The sequence below is a fragment of the Mixophyes fleayi genome, chromosome 1 (assembly GCF_038048845.1).
Source record: "Mixophyes fleayi isolate aMixFle1 chromosome 1, aMixFle1.hap1, whole genome shotgun sequence".
In the NCBI taxonomy this organism is placed as follows: domain Eukaryota; kingdom Metazoa; phylum Chordata; class Amphibia; order Anura; family Limnodynastidae; genus Mixophyes; species Mixophyes fleayi.
In genome coordinates, this window is record NC_134402.1 from 184445164 (window position 1) to 184471693 (window position 26530).

The 26530-nt window shown below is 37.9% G+C and overlaps 1 protein-coding gene across 2 annotated transcripts in view; it reads right to left on the minus strand.

Annotated features, from left to right (window-relative positions):
- TNKS (tankyrase) overlaps window positions 1-26530 on the minus strand; it is a 177046-nt gene that overhangs the window by 81779 nt on the left and 68737 nt on the right. For both annotated transcript variants that reach the window (XM_075204611.1, XM_075204610.1), the window contains exons 4-5: window positions 21847-21883; window positions 20174-20249 (exon numbers count right to left, since the gene is read on the minus strand). In XM_075204611.1, the coding sequence (XP_075060712.1) occupies window positions 20174-20249; window positions 21847-21883 (113 nt within the window). The remainder of the gene's footprint in view (window positions 1-20173; window positions 20250-21846; window positions 21884-26530) is intronic.

The window sequence follows — 26530 nt, forward strand, 5'->3', positions numbered from 1 at the left end:
ATAAAGTACTTTACTGGAGGTTAAGTTGAATAAGCTAGCATTGCACTACAAGAAATAATACAGTTATAAAATTAAATCAGGGTGAAAAATAAGACTGCAACGCTGTATTGTATAAGCCGCTATATACTTAAAATGACAGTCACGAATGACTGCTGTCTTATCTTGTATTTTCTGGTTCATTTTAGAATGTAGAAGGCATTTAAAGAGCTCATTGTAGACTGGAGGAAAATGTCTGAACATTCCGCTTAACTCTCCAATTAAACAGATGGTAGGTATTACTTTTCTCTAAAGGTTTTTCCCCCCCTAACATTATGCTTTTTACAAGGAACCTCAGACACGAAAACCTGACAAGCTGTGGATTAGACTTTAGAAAATACATGGGAGTATTTGCACTGAAGTGGGTAAAGAAAACTGTTAATTGGAAACTGTACGTATGTTACAGGATAACACCCACCCACAATTTCTATTTTTTCTTTACTAGCATTTTATATTATATAACTCAAAACTTATGCTATCTTGTTCTAAGATGTTGATGAATCATAACGATGAATCATAACGCATATACTAATAATATACAGGAGATTATACATAGACACCTGTTCTTATCGTAATGCGATAAATACTAAATTGACAGAAACCAATCCAGCTGGCACAACAAAGTTAGAGTGAGTCTGTATGACTTGCAGTCACTGATAATACAAACATTTCTAAATGATATTTCATTTATTTTATCCATAGGCATATGTACAAATACATAAAACCCAGCAAATTGGGTGCAGCCAGATTGTGTTATACATGTTCCCAGAGTGTAATATTTGATTAGCTACCATACCTCAATTATGGTTACAGCAAAAAAGGATGAATATAAAAATACAGTTCCGCATGTCAACTATTCGTAGCCAAAATTTTGCATGGAGTTGTATGAAAGAAAACTTTGTATATTAGATTTCTATTTATAAAACCGCATGAACCAAGATGATCCAAAAAAGCAAACCCAACCAAAGAAAAATCCAAACAAAAGGGTTCATCTATAGACAATGCATGTTTTTTGTTTTTGTTTTTTAAATCTATAGCCCAAACTAAATAGTTTGCACACCATTTATTCCACTGAATGGTCGTTAAAAACCATGTTAGATATGTATCTTGCTTTGAGTAACATATTAATCTTTGTGGACATTGTTGAAATATACATGATTATGGGTCATGCACATTTCACAATGAAGAACACAACAAAATATTAGCAAACGGGGCCGACATTGCACAGGGTGTGATGAACCCTTAGTTCCCTCCCATTATTCTCAACTCTAAAAATCACATTTGTTTTTGTCAACCAGAATTGAAAATCCTGTAGCCCAACAACCTCTAATGGTGTGTGTGGATGAGGCCATTGGCCAATTGAGAAGCAGTAGATGCCCAATTTACAATGGAAGGAATGGAAGCCAGTCATTTGGTTTGGTCAACAAAAGTCCTTGTGGAAAAGTGTGGTTAGCAATGGCCACAGAGTCACTGTGCTCTAAGGTGCGTCAATGTGTCTTTGTATCCTACTTGAGCAAGCAGTTGGATTGTTGTTTTTATACCCAGCATTTGTTTTGAAGTGAAAGGAATGTAATAGATCTCTGTAGATCAGAGATTGTAGTACAAACAGCCCAACAAGTCAAAATAATAATACCCTGGTACCTACACTAAAAAGCAGACGTGACACTAACTTTGTTTATGAGTTATGTAGCTATGGAGTGGTGGTCGGAGAGGACTATAAAAGCAGCAGACATTTTTTTATCTTATTTTAAACAATATACTTTTTATGAATGGATTTAAAATGCTCAAGTCTTAAAAATACTCATACTACATATTTCAGTTTCATGAAATGTAGTCTCGTGCAAGCATGGGGACCCATTCTCTGAAATTATTGGGGTTGGATAAGGGTTTCTTATTATTTGGAACACAAAAAAAAATATTAAACTACATTTAAAATGAACCCCATCTTTAAAACCACTCTAACACTTCATTAGAATTAGAGTTAGAGGGAAGGAGGCTGTTAATTATGTTTCTTTGAGCAGTCTTCCAGGTAAGGACACTGAAAGAGTAACAGGTTCCAGCACCATTTCTGTGTGTTTTAATTTTTGTGTTTGAAAAACTCCACTTCCTTGTCCTTCTCAAAGGGTTACTAAGAATGTTTACATATATAGGTGACTTTGAATGATAAAAATGAACACAAAGAAAGTGTCATTACATGAAATTTCATTCTAGCCAAAAAGCAAGCAAAATAAGGTTATCAACTCAACAGCTCACTGACATTATCAGTCACTTTTTGAGCAATTTCTTTAGCTGGCAGTTCAGATCATCCCCATAAGTATATACAATTCCCGAGGAATGACATTTGCCAGATAAGAGAATTTATTTGGCATATTTATTCTGCTTAAGAGCTTAGGAAATATCATGAGAGGGTTTTGAATGACCCTAACCAACAGTAGAGATATATTTAAACCTGCTCTAAAAAGGGCTGTTTTGCAGTGTTGGTGAAAATCTTATCTCAGTGTCTAAATGGTGATGAGGGTCTTTTGTAAAGAGTTATGTTAAAAAGAGCAGCAATCACAGATAAGTGTTTAAGTAGGTGGCTATAAAGATACTATTCAAAGAACTACTAGTATTTCCATTGATAAGACAGGACTTCAAAGTTCCAGATATTGCCATGTACAGCAAATATGTCATTATATTAAGGACACTTTTTTTTTTCTAATCAATCTATTTGCCATTCAAAATGACTGCTATGAAAGTATACAAGGCTAGCTAAAGTTCAAGTTCTGTTACCACATACTGCAAGGTTACTCAATTATGGGCCTCAAATGCATTTTAAGGATTTCATAAATGATTCACAAACCCAGGTTTTTAATTTGTTGTGCCTTCTTAGGCCGCATCTCTGCACTGACTCCCACAAAGCTCTTCGCACAGAGTTGCAGGCCCAAACTATCACATCCCAAATGTTTTTAAATAAGAGCATTTTATCAGTCATTAAAGTGGTTATTTATTTTCTATGCAGACAGGGATAAATAATAATAGTAATAAAAATCAAAACAAAAAAAAGAAGTGATTAACAAAACGGAAACCAGACATTTGGGTCATTCCACATCAAAATCAACACAATTTTAGAAATATATCTACCTAACATTCTCTAATTTCAATTAAATTTGGTAAATGCTGCCGTGGGTGTATAGAAAATACTCCGCTTTTTCAATTGCGACACAAATGGTCCAGGGTCAGGTAAGGTTTGAGTGGACTTAAATTAGTGTGTATGGGGCTTTTCATCACTAGTTAAAGCCCACCCAAACCTAACTTGACCACCTGTATTGGTCCAGGGAAATGTAAAAGGCGAGTCTATTCAACACAATTAAGGTGTCTTTTCCACGTAGAGTATCTTTCCACTTTCCATGGCACTGCAGAAGTGGGAGCAGGCGCTGTCTGTAAAATCTCATCCCCAAACACACCTGAAGAGGAACGTGCATTCCTCTAATGAAATGAACTGGAAAAAATATTGTTTTGTTGATTTTCTCAGATTGGTAGTGCCTCAATAAATACAATTTTCATGAATCACTCTAAACTGAAAGCTCTTGTAGCAGATGATCCCATCAAGATCCCAAAATAAAACTTTGAGGATATATTACCAACAGTATGAATAATTTTTTTGATATTTTTCAAAAATTAAAAAAATATGTTTGAGAAATTCTACATTTTGTTTCTGAAAATCTTACATTTTTAATTTTTATTGAAACATGATGCTGTTATATATCATATGAAAGCCTATAAGAGGTTTAAAATGAGACCTTGCCCAACTCTCTAGCTCAATTAAATGAGATACAAATGTAATTTCTAAAAACGTTAACAAGCTAATTTTTGCTAAAAGAGTGCATCTTTTAATGTGTATAACTTTAAAACCTGTGTACATATCAGCCTAAGATTTGGGGGTTCCTTTACACACAACAGCATTTATTATACCAAATGTAATTACAATCTGAAACGGTCAGTTTGAAACCCTGTATTGATTAAATGTGGAATGATCAGTCTCTGTTCTGTCAAACTTTTAGTATTTAAGGCCTGATCATGCCCCCAGTAATGCTATACCCCTTCCTGATGCCACATTTCTTGTCACCATACCAACACTTTAAATTAATGAGTTTATAACAACTTAATAAAAACCAAGACACAAAAGGTCTGAATTGAAGTCAAGTGATTACGGTGAAAAGACGACAAAATTGCAACTGTAATGAATGGAAAGATATAGGCAAATTAGCACAATGATAGAAATTTGCGCTGTAAAAATATTTTGTACATTCACCCCTTTACACTACACATTGTGTTTAGAAGTAATTCTCTGCCACCTGAATATAGTCAAAACTTTAAAATTGACCTGGTCCTAAACAGGGAGAGAACCCACCCAGCCATGGATATGGAGAAAATAACTAGCAATTATATGAATATATGCCGAATAGAAAAACTCAAAAAAAAGGGGTTCCTTAATAAGGCAAATGGAATACAAAGAAATATTTTTCTACCTATGAAAATATTTTACCAACGTGCTCCCTACCCCTCCCTAGCCATATTTCCTGGTGTTAAAACAGAATAGAAAAGCAATTAAGCGAACCATCTTTAAATTGTGGTGAATTGGGGGTGTAAGTAGGAGAACAAATCACTATTGGGGCTTGTGATTAGTCCTCCAGCTCACATCCCCGTCAACCTGGGGTTTGTGCCTGGGCTAAAGCTGGGTAGACACCTATGCAATCTTACTTCAGATACAATTTCTGTAACGATTTTACCAACGACTGAAAGTCCCAATGAGCATGCCGATTCGTGTACACACCTACACGATATACCTTCAGATCTGTGCTTTATATCGCAACCATCTGCTGAAAAGATGGTGACTCTGCACACTCTATAGAGATCTGACTACACTGCTTGTCAGGAGTGTATACACACTTCCACATCTGCCAGACATCGTTCCATCATTGATCGTGATTTTTAGGAAGTTTAGAAAACCACAATCAACAGACACAATGTGTTTTGGTATGATAAAACATGATATCGTGGGAGCGTACACACTCTTAATATATCCGAACAAATGGTTGTGAATCTTGTGTTCTGCACGACAATTGCATAGATCTGTACCCAGCTTTAGAGAGGAACAGAGGAGCCCTGGGGGAAAAAAGACAGACAACTAGAGGCCACATAGGTAAATTATTCTATTAAACTCCAACTGCATGAAACTGGTTATCAAGTTATCAATTATAGTCATCTACTCTGTCCATCTGACAGCATTTCCAAAGCTTGTCTTTTTGTTTCACACTTAATATGCATAAAAAAAACAAAAAAAACAGCTTTATTGTGTGAGTAGGCACTGGGGTTTAATGATCACTATGATTTACTTGATCTGTATGTGTTCACTTCATAATGAAAATCTGTAACATAAAGGACAATGCAACACATATAAATTATATTTTATTTATAGCACATCACAAACACAGATCAAAAAGTTTTCTATATCCAGTCTATAGGAATACCATTACGTGCTATAATCCTACAATGCATGCAGTGGTTACAAGTCAAAATTGCATGTGGAATCAGTAATGTGTTTACTTAAGTAAAAACAAAATGTATTTGCAACTGACTAGCACTTTTAATGAAAGTGCAAAGCATGCAGCTACAAATGAAGCTATGTGTCCATACTTGTGATGCACTGGACGTTGTTTGCTGCATGTCAGAGTGCGACATGCACACATAAAATTGCATTCATCTGTATGGGATTACGTTGTATATAGATCAGTAAGAGGCTAAAGAGAGCAGTTACCCAGCATATTGCTGTGTTTTCCTCATTCATTCCAATAGCCACCAACTTAGAAACCTAGGCCGATTACATAAATGGAGCTTCATGGCATGTTTTTTTTTTATCCAAATAAATAGAGAATCAATTAGTCTCTATTGTTGTGCAATCAAAGCATGAAGCCTCCGGAACTCCCCTCACTGCCAGCCCATCATCGCGGCTATCTCGGAAAAGCACTGGTGACAATCTTAATTCATTCTTCAAACATTCTGCAACATTTTGTATAGTCTAATATATATATATATATATATATATATATATATATATATATATATATATATATATATATATATATATATATATATATATATATATATATATATACATACACACACACATACACACACACACACACACACACACACACACACACACACAAGAGAGCAGATACCAAACAAGGGGCGCTTAACCCAACACTGTAGAGTGAAAGTACAAATTGTCTGATATTAAAGTAAACACAAAGTCCAATTGACAGGAGGCAGCCAGTCCTAAATCAGATGGTGAGTCTGGATAATCTAGAAAAAAATATAAAGAACAGGGCGCCACATAGTGTATTACCAGATATACATAAGATAAAAAGCTGTATTGCAATAAATTCCCAGATAGGAAGGACACGTGACTTCCAAGTAAAAAAACCCGTGATGTCAATACAATGCACACGTGAGTGAAGGGACTCAATTTCCAAGTGAGATCACCACTATTGAAGGTTTCTGCGTACCGGATACAAGACTTGAGAGGCACAAATGGAATGCTGATGATGTTAATATATCTGCTTAGACAACCAATGTTAACTTCTCCTCAGCTGGGCGGCACCGATTGCAGCTTGGAACCTCAGACCATAAGCATAATAAAAAACTAAAATAGTATAATACTGTATAAAACAGATTTATTAAAACAGTAAGTATCACACTTACATAAAAACACCGTGAACTATGCACATAAAGGTATCTTTCGCCAGTACTCATCTGGGCTGCATGGAATCCAATGGAAATGGCAACATACAGTTCTTTCTATGACTCCACAGCCGCTTAGCTGGAGAACAGATGACGACCAATATCCACAAAATACCAGATGAGCTGACACTATCCTCAACGCGTTTCGTCCATTCAACATGTGGACTTCATCAGGAGGAGCATAAGTAGATTTTTCTATATATAGATATAGAGATATATATATAGAGATATATATATATATATATATATATATATATATATATATATATATATATATATATATAGAGATATATATATATATATATATATATATAGATATATAGAGATATAGATATAGATATAGATATAGATATATATATATATATATATATATATATATATATATATATATATATATATATATATTATTTTTTTTAATTTCTCTTCCCCATGGATTGCATGGATCCCCTGGACTAAAGAAGATATCATTGGATTATTAATAAAATAAGCCTTTCTATTAATAAGAAGAGGTGAACAAGGGTATTTTGGATAGCTTTTATTTCACTAAAAGTTGATTTAGCAATTGTATGCATTTTATTTACATGTTTTAATTAATTTAATATCATGGAATGGGAACTTATGAACCCCGTACCATTATACTGGGATCGCAGAGGTGGCAAAGTTGCCATTTTGCCATTTCAGGCGTCCCTATATTCTCATAGTTCCAGTCCCCAGAGCCCCGATTTGGCTGGAAGAGCTCCTGAGCACTCTAGTAGTTTCTATAAGGGGACAGGAAGGGTTACGGGCTGCACCCGGTTCAGAAACTTGATTTCTATGCAGAGCTGGCTCCGTGGTGACGGTAATACGGTGATAATAAAAAGTTAGACAAAACGCCTCATCACTTCAGCATATCCATGAGATTACTATTGGACAGGTATATTGCCCAATCCTAATGCACATTAGGGTTGAGAAAATCAAAGGCCCATCGGATGCATGCGCATACACAGAGGGAGGAGTTCAATTAGCCACAAAGTGTCTCAAGACCATTCCGGAGACACTTTGCAGAGATTTTTACAGAAATCTCCCCTGAATTTTCCTCGCGCTCCATAGAGGTGCATGGAAAAATGAGCAGAGATTTTATCGTGGTCACGGTAAGCTAATGGAATTCCCCCCATAGTGTTTAAGAATTTTCACTTGCGATTTACAACTGCAATTATGCCAAGAAATCTGAAACATGGTAAAATCAGTAGAGCTCAATATTGGCCAATATAAGAACATTTAAAGAAGCAATTTGTTTAAAAAAAAAAAAAAAATCAGGTGTTTTTATTTTTAACATAAACAGGACAGACTATAAGGAAAAATGTAACAGAAGTGCAGATATTTATGAATAGGATTAATTGCCATGTTTTCTAGTTGATATGAGAATTGTATTTAAACTATATGGGCTTTAATATGCTGTATGAAAATAGAAAACCAACTTCAAATACAATACATTTTTTATTATCAAAAAATTGATATTAATTTCTCTCAACCAAGTCAATATTTACCACACGTTTCAGATTTTTATATTCAGGAGCAGACAGTCTCCTGTCAACAGCTGATATTGTCCCTATTTTGTTTGCCGAGTCTATATAAAGAGTATATTTTGTAAATTACAGAACTTGGAGCACAATGAGGGCATGTAATAAGTGGCCACGATCACATGCAGGTTCCTAACTACTGATATGTGAAGACATTTAAACATCTGCAATGCAATAGTATTATTTATTAAAAAAATAAATAAAACCACACAAACTGTAAATTAAACATATTGTCACACAGTAAAAATATTTGTGAGTGCTAGATTTGTTTGAGCAGATAAAAACTCCTTAACTTCATTGTCATAAACAAAACAAAAAAATCATTAGAAAATAACTTGTTCTAAAAGGCAGATTTAATTGGTCACAAGGTGCCTCTGGGCATAGCGCTGACGTCCGGCTGCGAGCATTATCAACCAATACAAAACAAATATGCCCTTATCTTCTCCTCACATCTCTATGAGACGCAACAGATGAGTGGAGATTTGAGTAAAAATATTGAGGCGATGCATCTCCGCAGACACGTTGCGACTCCTCACACTGAATTAATTATGCCCTTAAATGCCTGAACAGATGTAAAATACAAAAACACTACTGTTCATGGTTTAGTTCTTTTTTTCAATTTTTCAGTATGAAAATATAGCAAGATAAATTCCACTTCTGATTGTATACAGCACGTTTTAGTTTACATCTATTACTACGTCCTTTCCTCCATATCTACTTGTGTCTTACTAAATGGCAGGCGAATTGCTGGAAAATGGAGATGTAAATTTTGATTATTTGGGGTACACCCTCCAAATTGTCTCTACCCTTCCCTACTGGCATTTTTTAACAAGAAGTCTGCCGTGTGCAGGCAAATACTCCCCCACCACTAGTACGCACACAACTTTATCTTAAATCTCTCTCTTAATGAACATTATTACTAACATACTGGCTACTTTTCATACCTGTCCTCCAGGAGATGCAAAGGGCAGGTATTAATATATAGCATGCCTAGGAGGTTTCTAAAAACCTAATTGTGTTTCAACAGGTATGGGAAAGTCTTTGAGCAAAAAAGAAATATGTAATTTTTAGTATTTTATATATTTTTTTGCAACAACATACTATGTTTAATCATATCAGAGTTCTTTTTGCCCGATGTTAGAAAACACTTTTGCTGGTGCCAACCCTGTTGGCTTCATCACAAGGCTCTTAAGGCTTGTTGTGCAAAGCTTATTTTGTTTTTGCACATTTTAACACATAGCATTAAATAAAAAACGGTTACGGTATTTTTACCCCAATATTGCAGAATGCACACAATTTCATCAGCCCCTCTGGTTTTATACATTATGTTATGTGTTTAAGCAAAACATGCCATGCCCATAATACATAAATCTATATAGCCTTACTGTACTCAACCTATAATTTGCTCCACACTTCCAACTCCAAGGGAGTGCAAGTATTAGATACCCATAGATGTAGCTATGGACCCATTTTGATGCACATGCACAGTATGGCAATATGTATGCCACAATAATTGGAGTACATCAAGCTCTAAATGAGGTCTCTAGTATGAATGGTTCTCCCATTGTTCACTCAAACTTCTCCACTTTTTAAGGAGAATTTGATAGCAAATACAAAATTTAGAGGGGAAACCGTTACATTTTGTGTTATACATATGTTATACCACTTTCATACTGCCGGCCCTGCAATATCTTGGGTTTTTGAAGCCGGGTTTTTGCAGGGTCTCGGAACGTCCCAGCTCAGAAACACCATTCATACTGCACCTCGGACCCGGGAATTTCCCGGGTTGACCCCATTCATACTGCACAAGTCTGTGCCCTGGCAATTTGTGGGAGTCATCACCAGAGCACTTTTCATTGGCTGAAAGCTGGAATATGAAAAAAAAATTCTCCCTCTCTCCCCCTCTGCAATAACCCGGGTTGCACCATTCATAGTGCAGGCAACCCAGGTCCGACCCGGGAATTACCCCTCGATAAATCCCGGGTTGAAGACCCGGGTTTTTAGACCCGGGATTTTTCACTTGTACCATTCATACTGCACCAAGACCCGGGTCGTTTGAGCTCGCCCCGGGAAAAACCCGGGATTTTGGTGCAGTATGAATGGGGTATAACATACATTTTCTGCACTTGTTTATTACTACTTTAACTCTGTACTGTTTCTATAAATGTACTCACAGTGTCATATCAATAAAATAGGATGTGTTTAAAGGTTATAGTAAGGGTGGGTTATTCAAAGTTAATAATTAAGAAATTGTACTCCTACAATATACATGTTCAACTGATTTATATTGAAATGTGAGACAAATTTGTCTATTATCAAAAAACATGGTAAAGCTATGCCAATCTAGTCATGGATTTAGAAAGATCCTTTTAACTTGCAATTTTAGACAAAGCAATCAAAATGTAGGCCATTTGCTTTCGAACGTGAAATACATATTTGCATATAAGCAGATTTTAACTTGCATAAGAGCCTGATTTTGCTAGAGGCTTGTATGTATTGAGCTGAAGATAACATATTCCCTTTTTCCTCAGCTGTGTATAGAACCATACTGACACCATCTGCCAGAGATTCTGCAAATTGACAGCCTTTTTCATCTCTGGATTACTTTATATCAGAGTGTTTTTATGGCACTGCAACAATCACCTTTTATGACCCTGATTTTGTATGGAATTGAAATTCAAAATATATTTTTCTCATTATCCCTAAATTTGTAATTCATGAATGAAGAAGGATCAAATGGAGTAAATGCTTGCTAGGTCGCGTGTAGATTTCAATAACTACTGCTAAAATATAAAGCCTTGCATTTTTAAGGGCCACTCCACAGAAAGGTGAGGGACACAGCCTGAACCAGTCAAAAATTATATGGGAGCCACTTGAAACATGAACTCCGCCCACCTGTCATTCCAGGGATTCCATTATCTTGCATAAGCAGGAAGCTGGTGAAGCAGACTGATCCCCCCTCCCCAAGAGGCCAGCTGTTTAAGAACATGGTGAAGGAGGTGGGAAGCATGCAGGCAGCTGAGGATACCCTAAAGGTGCAGCAGAGGAGCTAATCCTGCAAGTCAAGTGGTGCATGTGTTCAGTGCGGCCGTACTCAAGATAGCAAAATGACAGATGGCCACAAATGTTACGCACAAATAATTAGCAAGCATGTTTATCTTCTTTACACTTTCCTGGTATAATAAATAATCAATTATATAGTAAATCGATGCTTATTTGTTTTACATTTGGGTAGAATTCAAAGATTTTTTTTTAAGCTGTGTGCAAATCGATGACATTAAGGTTATATGTTCCTTTACCTTATTATATTGAGTTTTGTTAGATTCCTCTTGTAAAGTTTAAAAGAAAAAATTGTCAACACAATTATTCTTACCTGTGTAGAAAATGAAAACTAGGGGGCCGATTCATTAAGGAAAGTAAAGAATGAAAAAAAAAAATAAGAAAAAAAAAATTAATGGAGTAAATTTGCACCTTGGCAAACCATGTTGCATTGGAGGGGGAGGTAAATTTAAAAGGTGGAGACGGATTTATAGTTTGAATAAGGCAAGTTCTATTCTAACATTAAATTTCAGTGTAAAAATAAAGCTATCAAGTATGTGTGTGCTACATGAAAAAAACTGCCAGTATTTAACTTATGTGCAAGATAATAAACTAATTTGCACTCCTTGCATTGTAACATGGCTTGTCCAGGAGAAAACTCACTCTTTTTTTGCCTTACTTCCCTTAATCCATCAGGACAAAGTGTGTTGATCAGTTGTAGTACATAGCTCTATGTTATTAGTTAAGGCTGAATATCAATTTTACATTTTGAACGTAAACACCACATATACCTCAAAAAAGAGAAAAAGACACATTATGACATCTGTCAATGTGAAAGTGTGTTCTATGATGGAGGCATGATTGGTTAAATCAAACACTCCCGCTCAAGAGCTTAACTCCTCATAAATAACTAATGCATGCACACCAACATTTAGCAGAAAGCTCTTAATAACACTTATTCAATATAAAGAAAGAAAATCAAATTAACTTTTTAGCTAACTGTTAACTATAGCTATTTTAGCTATGCTCTTGCTGTTAAGTCTATAAATAGGAGGTTTACTACTACAATACATATGGCAATATACACCATTCAGACAAAACATTAAAACCATATGCCTAATATTGTGTAGGCCCTCCTCATGCCACCAAAACAGCTCTGACCCCTCAATGCGCCAAATCCACAAGAACACTGAATGTATCCTGTGGTGTCTGCCACTGAGACATTAGCAGCAGGTCCTTTAAGTTGCGAGGTGTGGCCTCCATGGCTTGGTTTTTCCTGTACATACTACAGATGCTCCATCATATTGAGATCTGGAGAATTCTGAGGCCAAGCCAAAACCTTGAACTTTTTGTCATGTTCCTCAAACCATTCCTGAACAATTTTTGCAGTGTGGGAGGGCACATTATCCTGCTGAAAGAGGACACTGCCATCAGGGAATACCGTTGCCATGAAGGTGTACTTGGCCTGCAACAATGTTTAGGTAGGTGGTAAGTGTCAAAGTTACATCCACATGAATGCTAGGACCCAAAGTTTCCCTGTAGAACATTGTCCAGAGCATCAATCACGCTGCCTCTGCTGGCTGGCCTTCTTCCCATAGTGCATCATGATGCTCTCTCTTCCCCAGGTAAACAACACACCCAGCTGTCCACATTATGTAAAAGAAAAAAGTAAATTCATCAGACCAGGCCAGCTTGCTCCATTGTCCAGCTTTGGCACTCGTGTGCCCATTGTACTCGCTTTCGGCAATGCACTGTGTGTTGTGACACCTTTCTATCATAGCCAGCATTAATGTTTTCAGCAATTTGTGCTACAGTAGCTCTTCTGTGGAATTGAATCAGACAGGCTATCCTTCGTTCCCCACTCGTATCAATGAGCCTTGGGCACCCATGACCCTGTCGCCAGTTCACAGGATGTCCTTCCTTGAACCAGTTTTGGTAGGTACTATCCACTGCATACTGGAAATATCCCACAAATTTGACATTGTCAAAGTCGCTTGCCCACTTTTCCTACTTCCAACACATCAACTTCAGGAACAGCCTGTTCAATTGCTGCTAATATATATAATATACTATATCCCACCCCTTGACAGGTGCCATTATAATGAGATATGAGAATAAATATGCTATATAAATGTAAGGTTTTTAAATGTTAGCGATTTCATGCAGAAGTAGCCATTTTATTTAAATGTGGGATTGCCACGCCATTGGTTTGATTCTCTGAATTTATTAAATGTGTATAACTTATTAAGTAGGTGTATTTTATGTGTCCCCCTTTGCACAGTAAATATCATTACATTTATCTAGTGAAGAAGTAAACTTATTTAGTTTGCAGTTTAACCTGTGCAGGTATGAAACCTGTCAGTAGAACAATCCGTACTTGAGTACTTGACCTTGGTCTGTTGCTGGGCTCTTTCCTATGCATGGTTTAAAGCTAGTTAGTAGCCGGCTAACAATGATCTTTAAAACTATACTCCCTGCACTAGTTTGCCATCCTTAATGAAATCTGTTTAAGTAGAATATATCAGACATTAAGGAAAAACAACACAAAAATATAGATTATTTGCTTTAAATGGGTATTAGTTGTAGGTTGTCACTACAGTAATTCAATATTCAAATGATACAGCAGTAGGAAAATGTATATTGCTTAGCAACAGCTTTTTGAATGGTTTAAAGCAAGACACATTTAAATACAATATTTACCATGCAAGTAAAATGTCAGTTATGCACACACATACATACATACATTCATTGAATAAGTCACAACTAGTATGTCAGGAAGACTGAAATTACCGACGTATTTGCCTATGCTAGTATCTTTAATTTAGTAGTGGGCATTAAAAGCAACAGATGCCTATAGCAAATCAAGCGTATTAAGAATAGCAGTCAACTCGTACACATGAAAGTATTTATCTGCACACAGTAAAACCAATTCTGTTGGGTAAGAGTCTGAATTCCAATAATCTCCACTATGTTGCACATAGTTTATACTTTGGTTGCAATCCCTTAGAGTACAAGAATTGGATAGGCTTTTCCACTGCTTAAATTAGCATGAACACAAATTTCCTAACAAAGAAAGTTGCTTTACCAGTTTATACAGCATATAAAGAAGTTAAATTTGAAAACACCCGAGGCGAAGTGCAAAGTCCTCTTAGCTGATGAGGTGCTCCTCGTTTTGAGCAAGTACACCTATATTTCCACCAAAGTTCATGGGTTTTCGGAACAAGATAGCAGCATTTCTGGGAGAGCAGATGTTTGCACCAGCTGATGGGAGATATAAGTTGCTCCTTGCTAAGTATAGAGTTGCCACAAAATTGTGATGGTAATATTGCTGAATGAAGAAAGGGAAATTTCCATACAGCAAATGGACTTCAATCTTACAGAAGCTCAAAGCTAGTGGAGATCAGTTCTTATACTATCTTACACTATATTTTTAATGGACATTTTTATTTTCGCCATGGTTAGCCGATCATGACTGACAGACAGTGTTGTAACTTTGCCTAACAAAAATAAAACTCGTCTGCGGTGGGTCTAGACATTCTATATCCGGCAGCTACAGAGATCACCGCAGTGAAGAGGATTTGGACACTGCTGTAAAGTGGGAAGAGTGTAACTACAAATCTTACTTACATTCTCTCATATAATAAAGATGTGACATCTGATTGACCAAGGCCACCATTTAATATTTTTACTTTACAAACAAAGCATTAGCCGCTCTCTGAATTCCCCTAATAAACTGTTAAACATTTATTAGAACTTTTTTTATACATGCAGTGCATAATATCCCTTCCCTAACCAGCAGGTCCTTACATCAGGATTCAAGATCGAAAACAGATGGTCTAAAATAGCTGATAGACAATTGACTGGCTTACGCATTTAGTCTCCATTGGAGACTTTTTCTGGGCTATAGACTACCTTAGGAATTCAAGCAAATTAGAAGTTAATTTGGGAAGGGACACTGACAACACGGATATAGAAGTGCAGCGATGGTATGTTGGAGCCATCCTGGGGAGCCCACCACACTCTTTCTACTTTTAAAGGACTTTGGCTTGCTCATTTACTAAATAAATTGCTTTGCCTCTCTAGCGTCCGCCTGTGGTTTTTAGCTCTCTATTTATTAGCAGGTAGACTTGTTTATATATGAAACCCTGGAACACCAAACAAAGCTCTTCTATAGATAATTGTATCCAACAGAGGACATCAGGCAGAATTACAACCCAAGAAAATTAAATTAAATGCTACCTGATAGTATAAATATATGTTTGGAAAGCACAGTAGGAAGCCATAAAACAACTATGCATTTAATAAAAGTTGCAGAAGAGCATGTACAAAAGCCCATACATTTGAAAGTGGAAAAACACATTGCTGAAGAGCTCTTACTATTAAATAATTGCTGGAGTAAAAACTGCATATTTGTGTCCAATTCCAATATTGTACACGTGTAGGTTCTGCTGTTTGTTTTATAACAATTACTAAAAAAAAAATGCATCTAGCTTGCCAATAAAAATAACTTTTTGAAATAATTATAATAATTTCTGTGAAAAAAAAAAATAGACTCACTGAGGTAGGTTTGTGCCAAATTATCAAAATGTATTGAAAAGATGTATGGTGTCTGTTCTCATTTACAGACTTTGTACTATGAGATGACACTATTTGTGATAGCCAGTGTTCCACTCAAAGACACAAAGCTGACCATTTCTCTTTCAAGTAGTCCCTACAGAACATATTTTACATGGTTACCTTCAACATGCATTAAATTAAATTATCTACAAACTACTGAATTCATGAATTGTGAACTTGGGAGACTTGTTGTGCACCTTTGGATAAAAATAAATAAATCTGCCATAATGCAACATATAGTTATTAAGAACCCAGACTTGGAAACAAAAGAAAAAATTCAAACAACTATGAAGCTGCCCCTTGAGTTTGATCTTGTGCTTCCTGCAAGAAAGCCTTAGGCATAATTTAAATTAGCTGTCGGTATAGACTGACCTGTGGGCTGAAAATCTTGTGATACCAATCGTATCAATTGGAAACTGCAGACTTAGGTTGTCACAAAATTATTCAGCAGTCCAGTGAGCATGTTCGTCAGCATGAGATGTTCACTCTCTCATGAATACTGAATATTTCATACCTGCCTAGAATATGGCAATTTCATGCATGTATGTAAAAGGAAGAATTTAAATAAACTTATATGGCTGTAACAAAGTAACATAAGTTTATTTAAATGTGATCTGCATCTCCTCTGTCGTTCTGTGTAAGTTTACTTTAAATTAACAAATGAGATACTGGGGAAATATATCAAACTCTGATAAAATGAACAGACCCATTAAATTGAATGAGTTGAAATGAATAGAAAAAAATGGAAAAAGCAGCCTGGGAAGTATTTAATAGTTATTAAAGATTACCCCCATTGTTTATTTATATGGCAATACAATATTTCATATAGCCATACAGTGGGTGTGGGATCAAAGCCATAAGTCCTGAGACTCCCCTTCATTACCAGCCACATGACAACTTGTGATTGGATGCTGGCAAAAGGGTTAGGGTTCACTGCTTTGATTGCTTAGTATAGGTCAGCATTAGTGAGTAAGTGGGTTGTTGTTTTTTTAATGGGGAATTTTGGAATTTGTTTATATCCCTATTTGGATGACTTCGTATCAAGACAGATTATATTTTTTATTTAATAAAGTGGTGATCAGGGTTTGTTTACTTTAAAATATGGGTATATTCATTTGTACTCTTTTGGTATAATGGACAGTGGTCTTGGAGACTTGGGGACCTGTGTTGCACTACAGGGCTCCCATTGTTTTTCAATCTGGAGCTAGTTTTCTTTATAGCGAGACCCCATGCTCGAAGAGTCTCTGTTAGTGGAAACCAATCCCGGACATCTAGCACTCTGAATGGTTCAGGAATTTGGTTCATCATGTCAAACAGAGTCTGATAGGGGGATTTCCTATTATTCTGAAAGAGAAGACCAATCTTAAATGGTTGTTTGTTTTTTCCATGTCACTGGCTTTGGTGCAGTTTTGCATTTCTGAAACCAGTGAACGCATGTTTTGTGATTTTCACGATTTACAAATTTGATTTTTCATAGATTCATCCTGTTGTATACCTGTTCTGTACTAATCGCACTGGCATTTGGATGGAAGTTCCATCCAAGTAAATGCTTTGATAGGATGTATGAACAACAGTCCACAAACATAACAGTGTTTATATACTAAAATTTACATAACATCCACTAAATAGAAAATCTAAAACGACAATCCCACAAGAGCACTGATGTAATTTTAAAGATTTACATTACAGTCATTTAGGGACCAAAAAAAAATGCAGCCTTGGAAGAAAATGAAAAAAAAAAAGTTTACAGTCAATTCCATGTGCAAACTGGTGCACAAAAAATTCTATATTAGGCGGAACTGAGATAGTTAATATATACCAGCCTGTGCCTGAAATATGGACACTTTTTTCTTATCTCAAACCAACTATGTCCTTTTTTTCCTGCTAGTTACTTCCCAACATTTTTTTACTTCTTTAAAACCTTCAACTTCTCATCAACAAGTAAATTTCAAACAATCAGCTGAAAAAGTCAATACAAAAAGCAAATGTCTGGAGCATGGCTTTTCAACAAATAATAGAGGAGGTGTTCTAAAATTACTGTCACAAACTCTAAAGCAGGCCTGTCCAACCTGCGGCCCTCCAGGTGTTGTGAAACTACAAACCCCAGCATGCTTTGCCAGTAGACAACCTGTTGATAGCTGGAAGGGTATGCTGGGACTTGTAGTTTCACAACACCTGGAGGGCCGCAGGTTGGACAGGCCTGCTCTAAAGAGTTAAGTAACACAATCTACAAATTAAAGCAATAGGATCATCAAAATATAAATAACAAAAGGCAAAAGTTCTTTTAGTGACTATTTGTTGTTGTCAATAAGATCACTAAATAGCAATGATGCAGTTCTCTCTGTAGTCACCTTTCAATGTGCTGCAATAATAGGTAGCTGCATTACCACTAATTAGCTGTGTTATCTGATGCAATAATTGAGAGAACGGAGCAAGATGTTGCACTATATGAAACCTAACTAGTGTTAAAAGCTTTTATAGAGAAACAGCAATTCCAAATGTAACTAAAAAAAAAATAATAATAAACTCTGTCCCTTTAAGAGTCTCCAGCTTAATTTAGAATTCAGAGTACTCTTAAGGTCAATGATCTTAACTGCACTGCTTGCGGCAACAATGTGAGCAAAGGTACACAATTTATTAAATTCAGCAGAAGAGCACATAAAGTGCATATAAACTGGTAAACTATTTTTAAAAGCAAAGAAAGAAAACTATTTAATATGGATCTGTCACCTACACAGAAACCTGACTTATGTTTGTAAAATCAGTACCCAGTAAACAAATATAAAGAATCAGATCAAATCATAGACTTACAACACCAACATATCTACTCTCATGGGCTTTTTGATGATCCCAGGAACAATGACATTTTGAATAGTTAACAGCTAGGTGATGTTCATTTCTATCTGAGCGCTCTGTGCTTCAAGCCTAGCCTGTGAGCTAAATCATGCGCCTGATTGTATTGCTTGTACGGAGTGCGAACAAGTTATTTACTGGACTTTGGATTTACCACCTGGGCTAGTTAAAGTCGTATCAGAATGATCCGATTTTGTCTGGGCAAAGTAATGGTTTCAGATGGATTCTACCTAAAATTAGATTAACAACCAAATTACTCATCAAACCTGCAGTTTATTTTAGCATCTCTAGAAATAAAAATAGTAAATGTTCCAAGTATATATGCTTTATTATTAAGGGACAACACAAACAGGACTACAATAAATGCATTCTAATTGTGTATTACTACATAAATTACAAGATATAAAACAAATACATTTTTAACACTCAATTTCCAAGCAATAAGCCACCAGAAAATATGGTGACATACTTGCCACTAAAGAATATCATTTTTATGTAAATTATTATTTAAGCTTGGTCTTTAGTTTGCGCTTTTTTAAAAAATGAGCTGGATACACAGGGACAATCAGGAGATGAAGTATGTTAAAACCCTTAGTGAATACGTTAAAAAAGCACAATAAATGACAAAAAGTCTTCCTCAAATTTCTTCCGTAAAGGTCTCCTTAATTCTTACCAGAATGGGAAGGTCACACAATATCAAAATGCCGAAGTGATCTGCACTTACAAGTTTGTATCAAGAAATCCCTATGACATCAAAAAGATTTTCTTGCAGTGTAGAAAGATCCAGCTAAATGTATTGAAAAAAAAAACATTGCAAAGTAGCAAAAACACCCATGCAAAAGGGATCTATATAATTGCTGTAACATCTATTATTAGATTCAATTTGACTTTAAGCTATTAGTGCAACAATAGGGGTGACCCATTGGGAGTCACTATTCTTCAAGTTCTCATCTGGTTAAAAAAATAAATACTAAGTCTTACCATTAATCCTGGCCCTAGTATTACTACACGCTCTTCTCTTATTTCCATATCCAAAAGAACTAGGTAATAAGATTTTGGGTTAATTTTTTGGGGTTCACAATTTCCAAAGAAACTCTGGAATATATTTTTTTCTTTTGGTTTTCAACCTTTTTTTGCACCAAATGGCCATAAAATATATTTAACTCAATATGCTACCAAGGAAAAGCTCTCAAATATAACATTTGCTGTGAAATAAAACACAAAACAACCGTTCATGCAGACCTCATAATGACGACATGTATAGAAATGTGTGCAGTACTCACCTTGCGTCCGTCGCTGGCATGACAGTTTACATTTAAAGGAGTAAGCAGAGCCATGAGTTTTTCCTCATTCCCACTCCTAGAAAAAAAAAATATGAAGGAACAACATTAACTGTTTGCTAAAAGCTTCCCTGTCAGTCTAGTTTATTTGTAAATAAACTAAAGTATTTTGTAGTATTGCTGGTCATGTGGGCATGTCACTAATAAACAAAATCTACAGACTTCCCTTTCAAAAAAGCAGTGCAAAAAAACATGTGAAAAAACATGTCATCCAATATGGTTGCCAAGTTCGGACCTTTTTAGTTCCGGGTGTCACTGGTATTTTAAAGTGTTGCTGGCAAAAGTACATGTGAACATATGGTGCAGCATGCAACTAGACAGAAAGCAAGTGCACAAAACATGGTGCAAGTATTAAGCACAATAAAAGATATATATGCAGTGAGATCATTACAAGAGTGTGACAGAATGACACTGGTTATCATCATTGCAGTAGATTCCAGCACTCACTCAGCAACAAGAATTCAGAATGAGGAGAAATGGGGGAAGGGAGACTGACTTGTTTAGTGTTTATTTACATTCATGATATCACTAGAGCCAATTGTCCTGGATTTAAAATAAGCAGGAAAAAATGAAACTGTTCTTTAGATTCATATGCAGTTTTTCTGTATGAACAAATTAATATCTAATGTGGTTTTCCTGCACCTGTTGTAAAAGCATTACATTGCAGTACACTAGCATTCAGCATTAAATGCAGTATATAATGTCATAAGTGGACCCGGACTATGCCCTCTCTAACTAAGCAATAGGTCAGTGGCAATGAGTTCTTGCATTTCCTGTCTTTTATATTTATGCAGTGTTCAGGGCCCATCATTCCTGGCTCGTAATGGCATACATATCTTATGAATGGAATTTATAAAACAGCAGCGGTAGGAGATCCTTTGCATATTTAGTGGAAATTCATTAAATAAGAAAAACAAAGTGTTTTAAAGATCCCTTTTGCAAAGATTAGTAATGCTCGCTAACCAACATACCATTTAATTTTACAAATACTGATATGCAATCCTGACTCAAAAAAGAAAGTTGTAAACCCTTCTAAAATGGATATTTAAAATAAAATGGTATCCAAAAGCATTAACAGGATTCCACAAGTGACAATTGTAACCAAAACCATGGAACTACAGAGATGGATGAACTCTGATACTGAAGGATAATATGACTTAATTATAACCATAACAAACTTAATGTATGTGTACCATAAAAGGCTGATTATTGTTATACCACTCATTTTTTTGATGCAACGCTTTGTGAAAGATAACAGTTGGATTTTCTTTTTAACAGCATCAGTAAGGAACAAAATTATTATAAAATTCATAGTGACACTTAAAGAAGAAACCGGTTACAAAATTGGGTATAAGCTTACAGCAAAGCAAGCACACAATATTAAGCTAAAAGCCACAATATTTGGCATGCCATGTCTATGAAACCCCTGCTCTTTTTCTCACAGGCAGCTAAGTGTGCAAAGATCCATACTAATGAACTTGGCCAGCTGTGGAGTGTGTGAGTGAAGACCAACAACACTGCAATGCTATTATATACCGCCTCTATCCTATTACCCCACAACCCCCCTTCTCCTCCATCACTCCCCCGAAAGCTTTGGAAATTTAAAGAGCACTCACCTGGCAGCTTCCAGGAGTTCGTCCTTCTTGTATTCACCTAAATGATTGCAAAATATCATGCTGTTAGCATTGAGTAGGAGGCAGAGAGAGAAATGTACAAGCAATCTAAGAACAAAATAAAACAGAAAACGAAGGAGAGAAAAAAGGAGGAGAGAAAAGGGGGAGAGCAACAAGCCCACACCCAGGCTGGGTGATGGAGCAGTGACGTTAGCCAGATTGTGAAGGCAGCATCATCAGTGCCTTGGAGACGGGCAGCAAATTGACGCAGCTCCTTGTCCAATCCTCCCATGAAATGGCTTTCTTTAGACAGCCAATGAATGTTAAATTGTGTGTCCAGATAAACATTCTGCTCCGATAACTGCATGCCAGCCACAGACAATATCCCTTTGCATCCCACATCATCCCCCCCCCCCTCCCTTCTGCTATCTTGTGTGGGCAACCACACTACATGCAAAGGATAGAACATGGAGACAAAAGAAAGTCACAGAGCAATTCTCTGAATGGTACAAATTATGGTGACATCTGTGCTCCACCCCTAACCTATGCAAACAAGCTTCTCTCATGGATGTCATACAGAACACATTTTGCCTGCTAGTATTCCTTTGTGCATAGCAATTTATATTTAGATTTCCTCATGAGCAACACGAGTACAGTAGATAATAGTCACTGCACACAATAGACACACCAAAACAGGGAGACATGATATGCTTGCTTTTGTACCGTTTCTCAAAGTGTAAAAATTAAATTCAATAAATACATGAAAAGTAATGTGTATATCTCCTATTCAGTTACATATAGGTATATAATGGGAAAGGTCAAGGATGGCCTGAGTTAACCTTCCTGCTGTCAATGTAGGTTTACATTTTAGCTGCCCTACCTACATACAACATTGTCAGAAAAACTCAATGTATTCAGAGACCCACAAGCATAACAGAAAAAAAATGCATGGGTTATACGCATATTAAATACTACATAAAACTCAGATGTGATGCAAAGTCAGGAAATAGGCTATTCATCTTCAAAATAAAATCATACATCATTTTAAAAAGGAAAAAGTACCAGCTGTATGAATTGCAAGATCAGTTTGTCGAACTGTTAATTTTCTTTATGCAATTCACTTGTTACTAACTAGCTTTCCTTAAGTGTCAACATAACTGTGTTACTTTAAATCCATGACCCCAGTTCCAGTTGCCAGAATACAATTTTTTAGTGGACGTGGTAATTGATATTTGTTCAGCCCTACATTACAGCAAAACGCTTGTGTGGATGCAAAGCTTAGGTTACAATTCTTACACCTTTTCCCCAGCGCTGTGCATCTGCTACATTTACAATGCAAATACCAATTTCACCATAGTAACCGTAGCAGCTAATTTCACTAGAACTTCAGCATTGCAAGCTTTACAAGGACAAGAAAAAAACCTGGTGACTTCAATTGATATGGAAGGATTGTTTTTAACAAATTATTTATTTAGTCAGCCCTCCCTACACTTTCTAAGCTTATGAACAAGAAGGGCAACCCAGTTAGGGTTATTACTTATCTGTCGTGCACACTCCTATAAACTGAAATAAGACTCAAAAAACAGTTTACATCGGCGGTTCCCAAAGTGTGTGCCGCGGCTCCCAGGGGTGCCGCGGCGCTGTCACTGGGGTGACGCGGGCCAGCCCTAGAAAAAAGAAAGCAAACAGAAATTTACCAATCCGCGCGGCGCTAGGACCCTGTAGCCTCCTCTCTCCCGCAGCTGTCACTGAATATCGACGTCAGTGACAGCTGCGCAAGAGAGGAGGCTGCAGGGTCCTAGCGCCGCGCGGATTGGTAAGTTTCTATTTGCTTTATTTTGTTCTATAGCTGGCGCCTGGTGCGGGGCAGAGGAGGGGGACAGAGGGCAGAGGAGGGTGACAGCGGGCAGAGGAGGGTGACAGCGGGCAGAGGAGGGTGACAGCGGGCAGAGGAGGGTGAGAGCGGGCAGAGGAGGGTGACAGCGTGAGAGAGGGCAGAGGAGGGTGACAGCGTGAGAGAGGGCAGAGGAGGGTGACAGCGTGAGAGAGGGCAGAGGAGGGTGACAGCGTGAGAGAGGGCAGAGGAGGGTGACAGCGTGAGAGAGGGCAGAGGAGGGTGACAGCGTGAGAGAGGGCAGAGGAGGGTGACAGCGTGAGAGAGGGCAGAGGAGGGTGACAGCGTGAGAGAGGGCAGAGGAGGGTGACAGCGTGAGAGAGGGCAGAGGAGGGTGACAGCGTGAGAGAGGGCAGAGGAGGGTGACAGCGTGAGAGAGGGCAGAGGAGGGTGACAGCGTGAGAGAGGGCAGAGGAGGGTGACAGCGTGAGAGAGGGCAGAGGAGGGTGACAGCGTGAGAGAGGGCAGAGGAGGGTGACAGCGTGAGAGAGGGCAGAGGAGGGTGACAGCGTGAGAGAGGGCAGAGGAGGGTGACAGCGTGAGAGAGGGCAGAGGAGGGTGACAGCGTGAGAGAGGGCAGAGGAGGGTGACAGCGTGAGAGAGGGCAGAGGAGGGTGACAGCGTGAGAGAGGGCAGAGGAGGGTGACAGCGTGAGAGAGGGCAGAGGAGGGTGACAGCGTGAGAGAGGGCAGAGGAGGGTGACAGCGTGAGAGAGGGCAGAGGAGGGTGACAGCGTGAGAGAGGGCAGAGGAGGGTGACAGCGTGAGAGAGGGCAGAGGAGGGTGACAGCGTGAGAGAGGGCAGAGGAGGGTGACAGCGTGAGAGAGGGCAGAGGAGGGTGACAGCGTGAGAGAGGGCAGAGGAGGGTGACAGCGTGAGAGAGGGCAGAGGAGGGTGACAGCGTGAGAGAGGGCAGAGGAGGGTGACAGCGTGAGAGAGGGCAGAGGAGGGTGACAGCGTGAGAGAGGGCAGAGGAGGGTGACAGCGTGAGAGAGGGCAGAGGAGGGTGACAGCGTGAGAGAGGGCAGAGGAGGATGACAGCGTGAGAGAGGGCAGAGGAGGGTGACAGCGTGAGAGAGGGCAGAGGAGGGTGACAGCGTGAGAGAGGGCAGAGGAGGGTGACAGCGTGAGAGAGGGCAGAGGAGGGTGACAGCGTGAGAGAGGGCAGAGGAGGGTGACAGCGTGAGAGAGGGCAGAGGAGGGTGACAGCGTGAGAGAGGGCAGAGGAGGGTGACAGAGGGCAGAGGGGGCAACGTGAGAGAGGGCAGTGTGCCTGGATGCAGAGGGGGCAGTGTGCCTGGATGCAGAGGGGGCAGTGTGCCTGGATGCAGAGGGGGCAGTGTGCCTGGATGCAGAGGGGCATTTTTGCATACAACTAAATAAGTATTTTTGTCGTGACCTAAATACTTATTACAATTTTTTGACCCAACTACTTCTAAAACAGGACTGCTCAGTAAATATTTTGGAGGGGTGCCTTGAAAAAAATTTGGAGACTCTAAGGGTGCCGCGAACTGCAAAAGTTTGGGAACCACTGGTTTACATAATGAATGTTGGTCACTTATTTTATGCCCTTCTCCCATTACTTAGCAGCTTCATATTAAATGTAACTACATAATGACAAGATGTTTTTCAATGACCAGACCAGTTTTTACTGAAACTAAAGTGTTAATTCTGTGGCTATCAAAGTGAAATTAAAATCGTTTGCATACTCAAATTAAACAGGAGATGCTTAATGATAATTATCTGTCATTTTACCTCTTAGAAGTATTTGTTTTGTGCTGTATCCACTAAAGGCACATTGAATCCACAAAAGCCACACTAAATTCTTACACAATGGAAGGGTAGCAGCTTGGCTCCAATGATCGGTTGGACAGTTTTGCACTCAGCGCCGTAAATTATAAAGTTACGACTAGCTTAGGGGGTAAAAGTAATGATAAAATAAATAATGTTCAATATTTAGTCAATGTTCAGCGCGTGTGTAATGAATGAGTCCCAAAAGCTGAGCCTAATAAAGGCTATTAGGGAGTGTCCTTAATTAGGCAGCCAATCACAGTTGTTCAGGTGCAGTTGACATTCCTGTTGCCATTGAATTATTGAAAGGAGGAGAGAATACAGTAGGACAAATATTACATGAAAGAGAATGGTGACATTGTATAAATGGAAAGTTGCATCCAGGATTATGCATGATAATAAAAAGTGTGCCCTATCCTAATATAGATATAAAACAGAAAAAAAATAGCAATGTTGTGGAAAAAATTGGGCCAGTATTCATGCAGAGGCATCTAGCAATTATGGAGGTATAATAGTCTAATGGGTGAGGGTGAAACTTCTCACATAAATATAACTTGGCAGTAATAGAGCCAGAAGTGTAATTACTATGTTGATGGAACATTATTATTATTATTATTGCTATTTCTTTATAAGGTGTCACAGATTCCGTAGTGCCGGCTACAGAAGCAAGTAACAAACATGTTACATGTACATGTCAGTAGCACGGATGAGTGTGAGTAATGCTATGGGGGACTCACAGAGAGTACAGAAAAAGACGAGACAGGGCGCACGAGGGACAGTAGACAGACGTGGGACAATAGATAGAGAGGACTCAGATGCAAGGGCTTACATTCTAAAGGGAGGGGTGGTGAGAGACAGTAGGACCAACTGGGAGAAAAATTTAGATGGCAGACAAGAAAGAGGTGATGGATAGAATGGTTAGGAGGTGATAGGATAGGCTAGCTTGAAAAGGTGAGCTTTGAGTATGAAGGACTGAAGGTTGGGGGAGAGTCGAGTGAGACT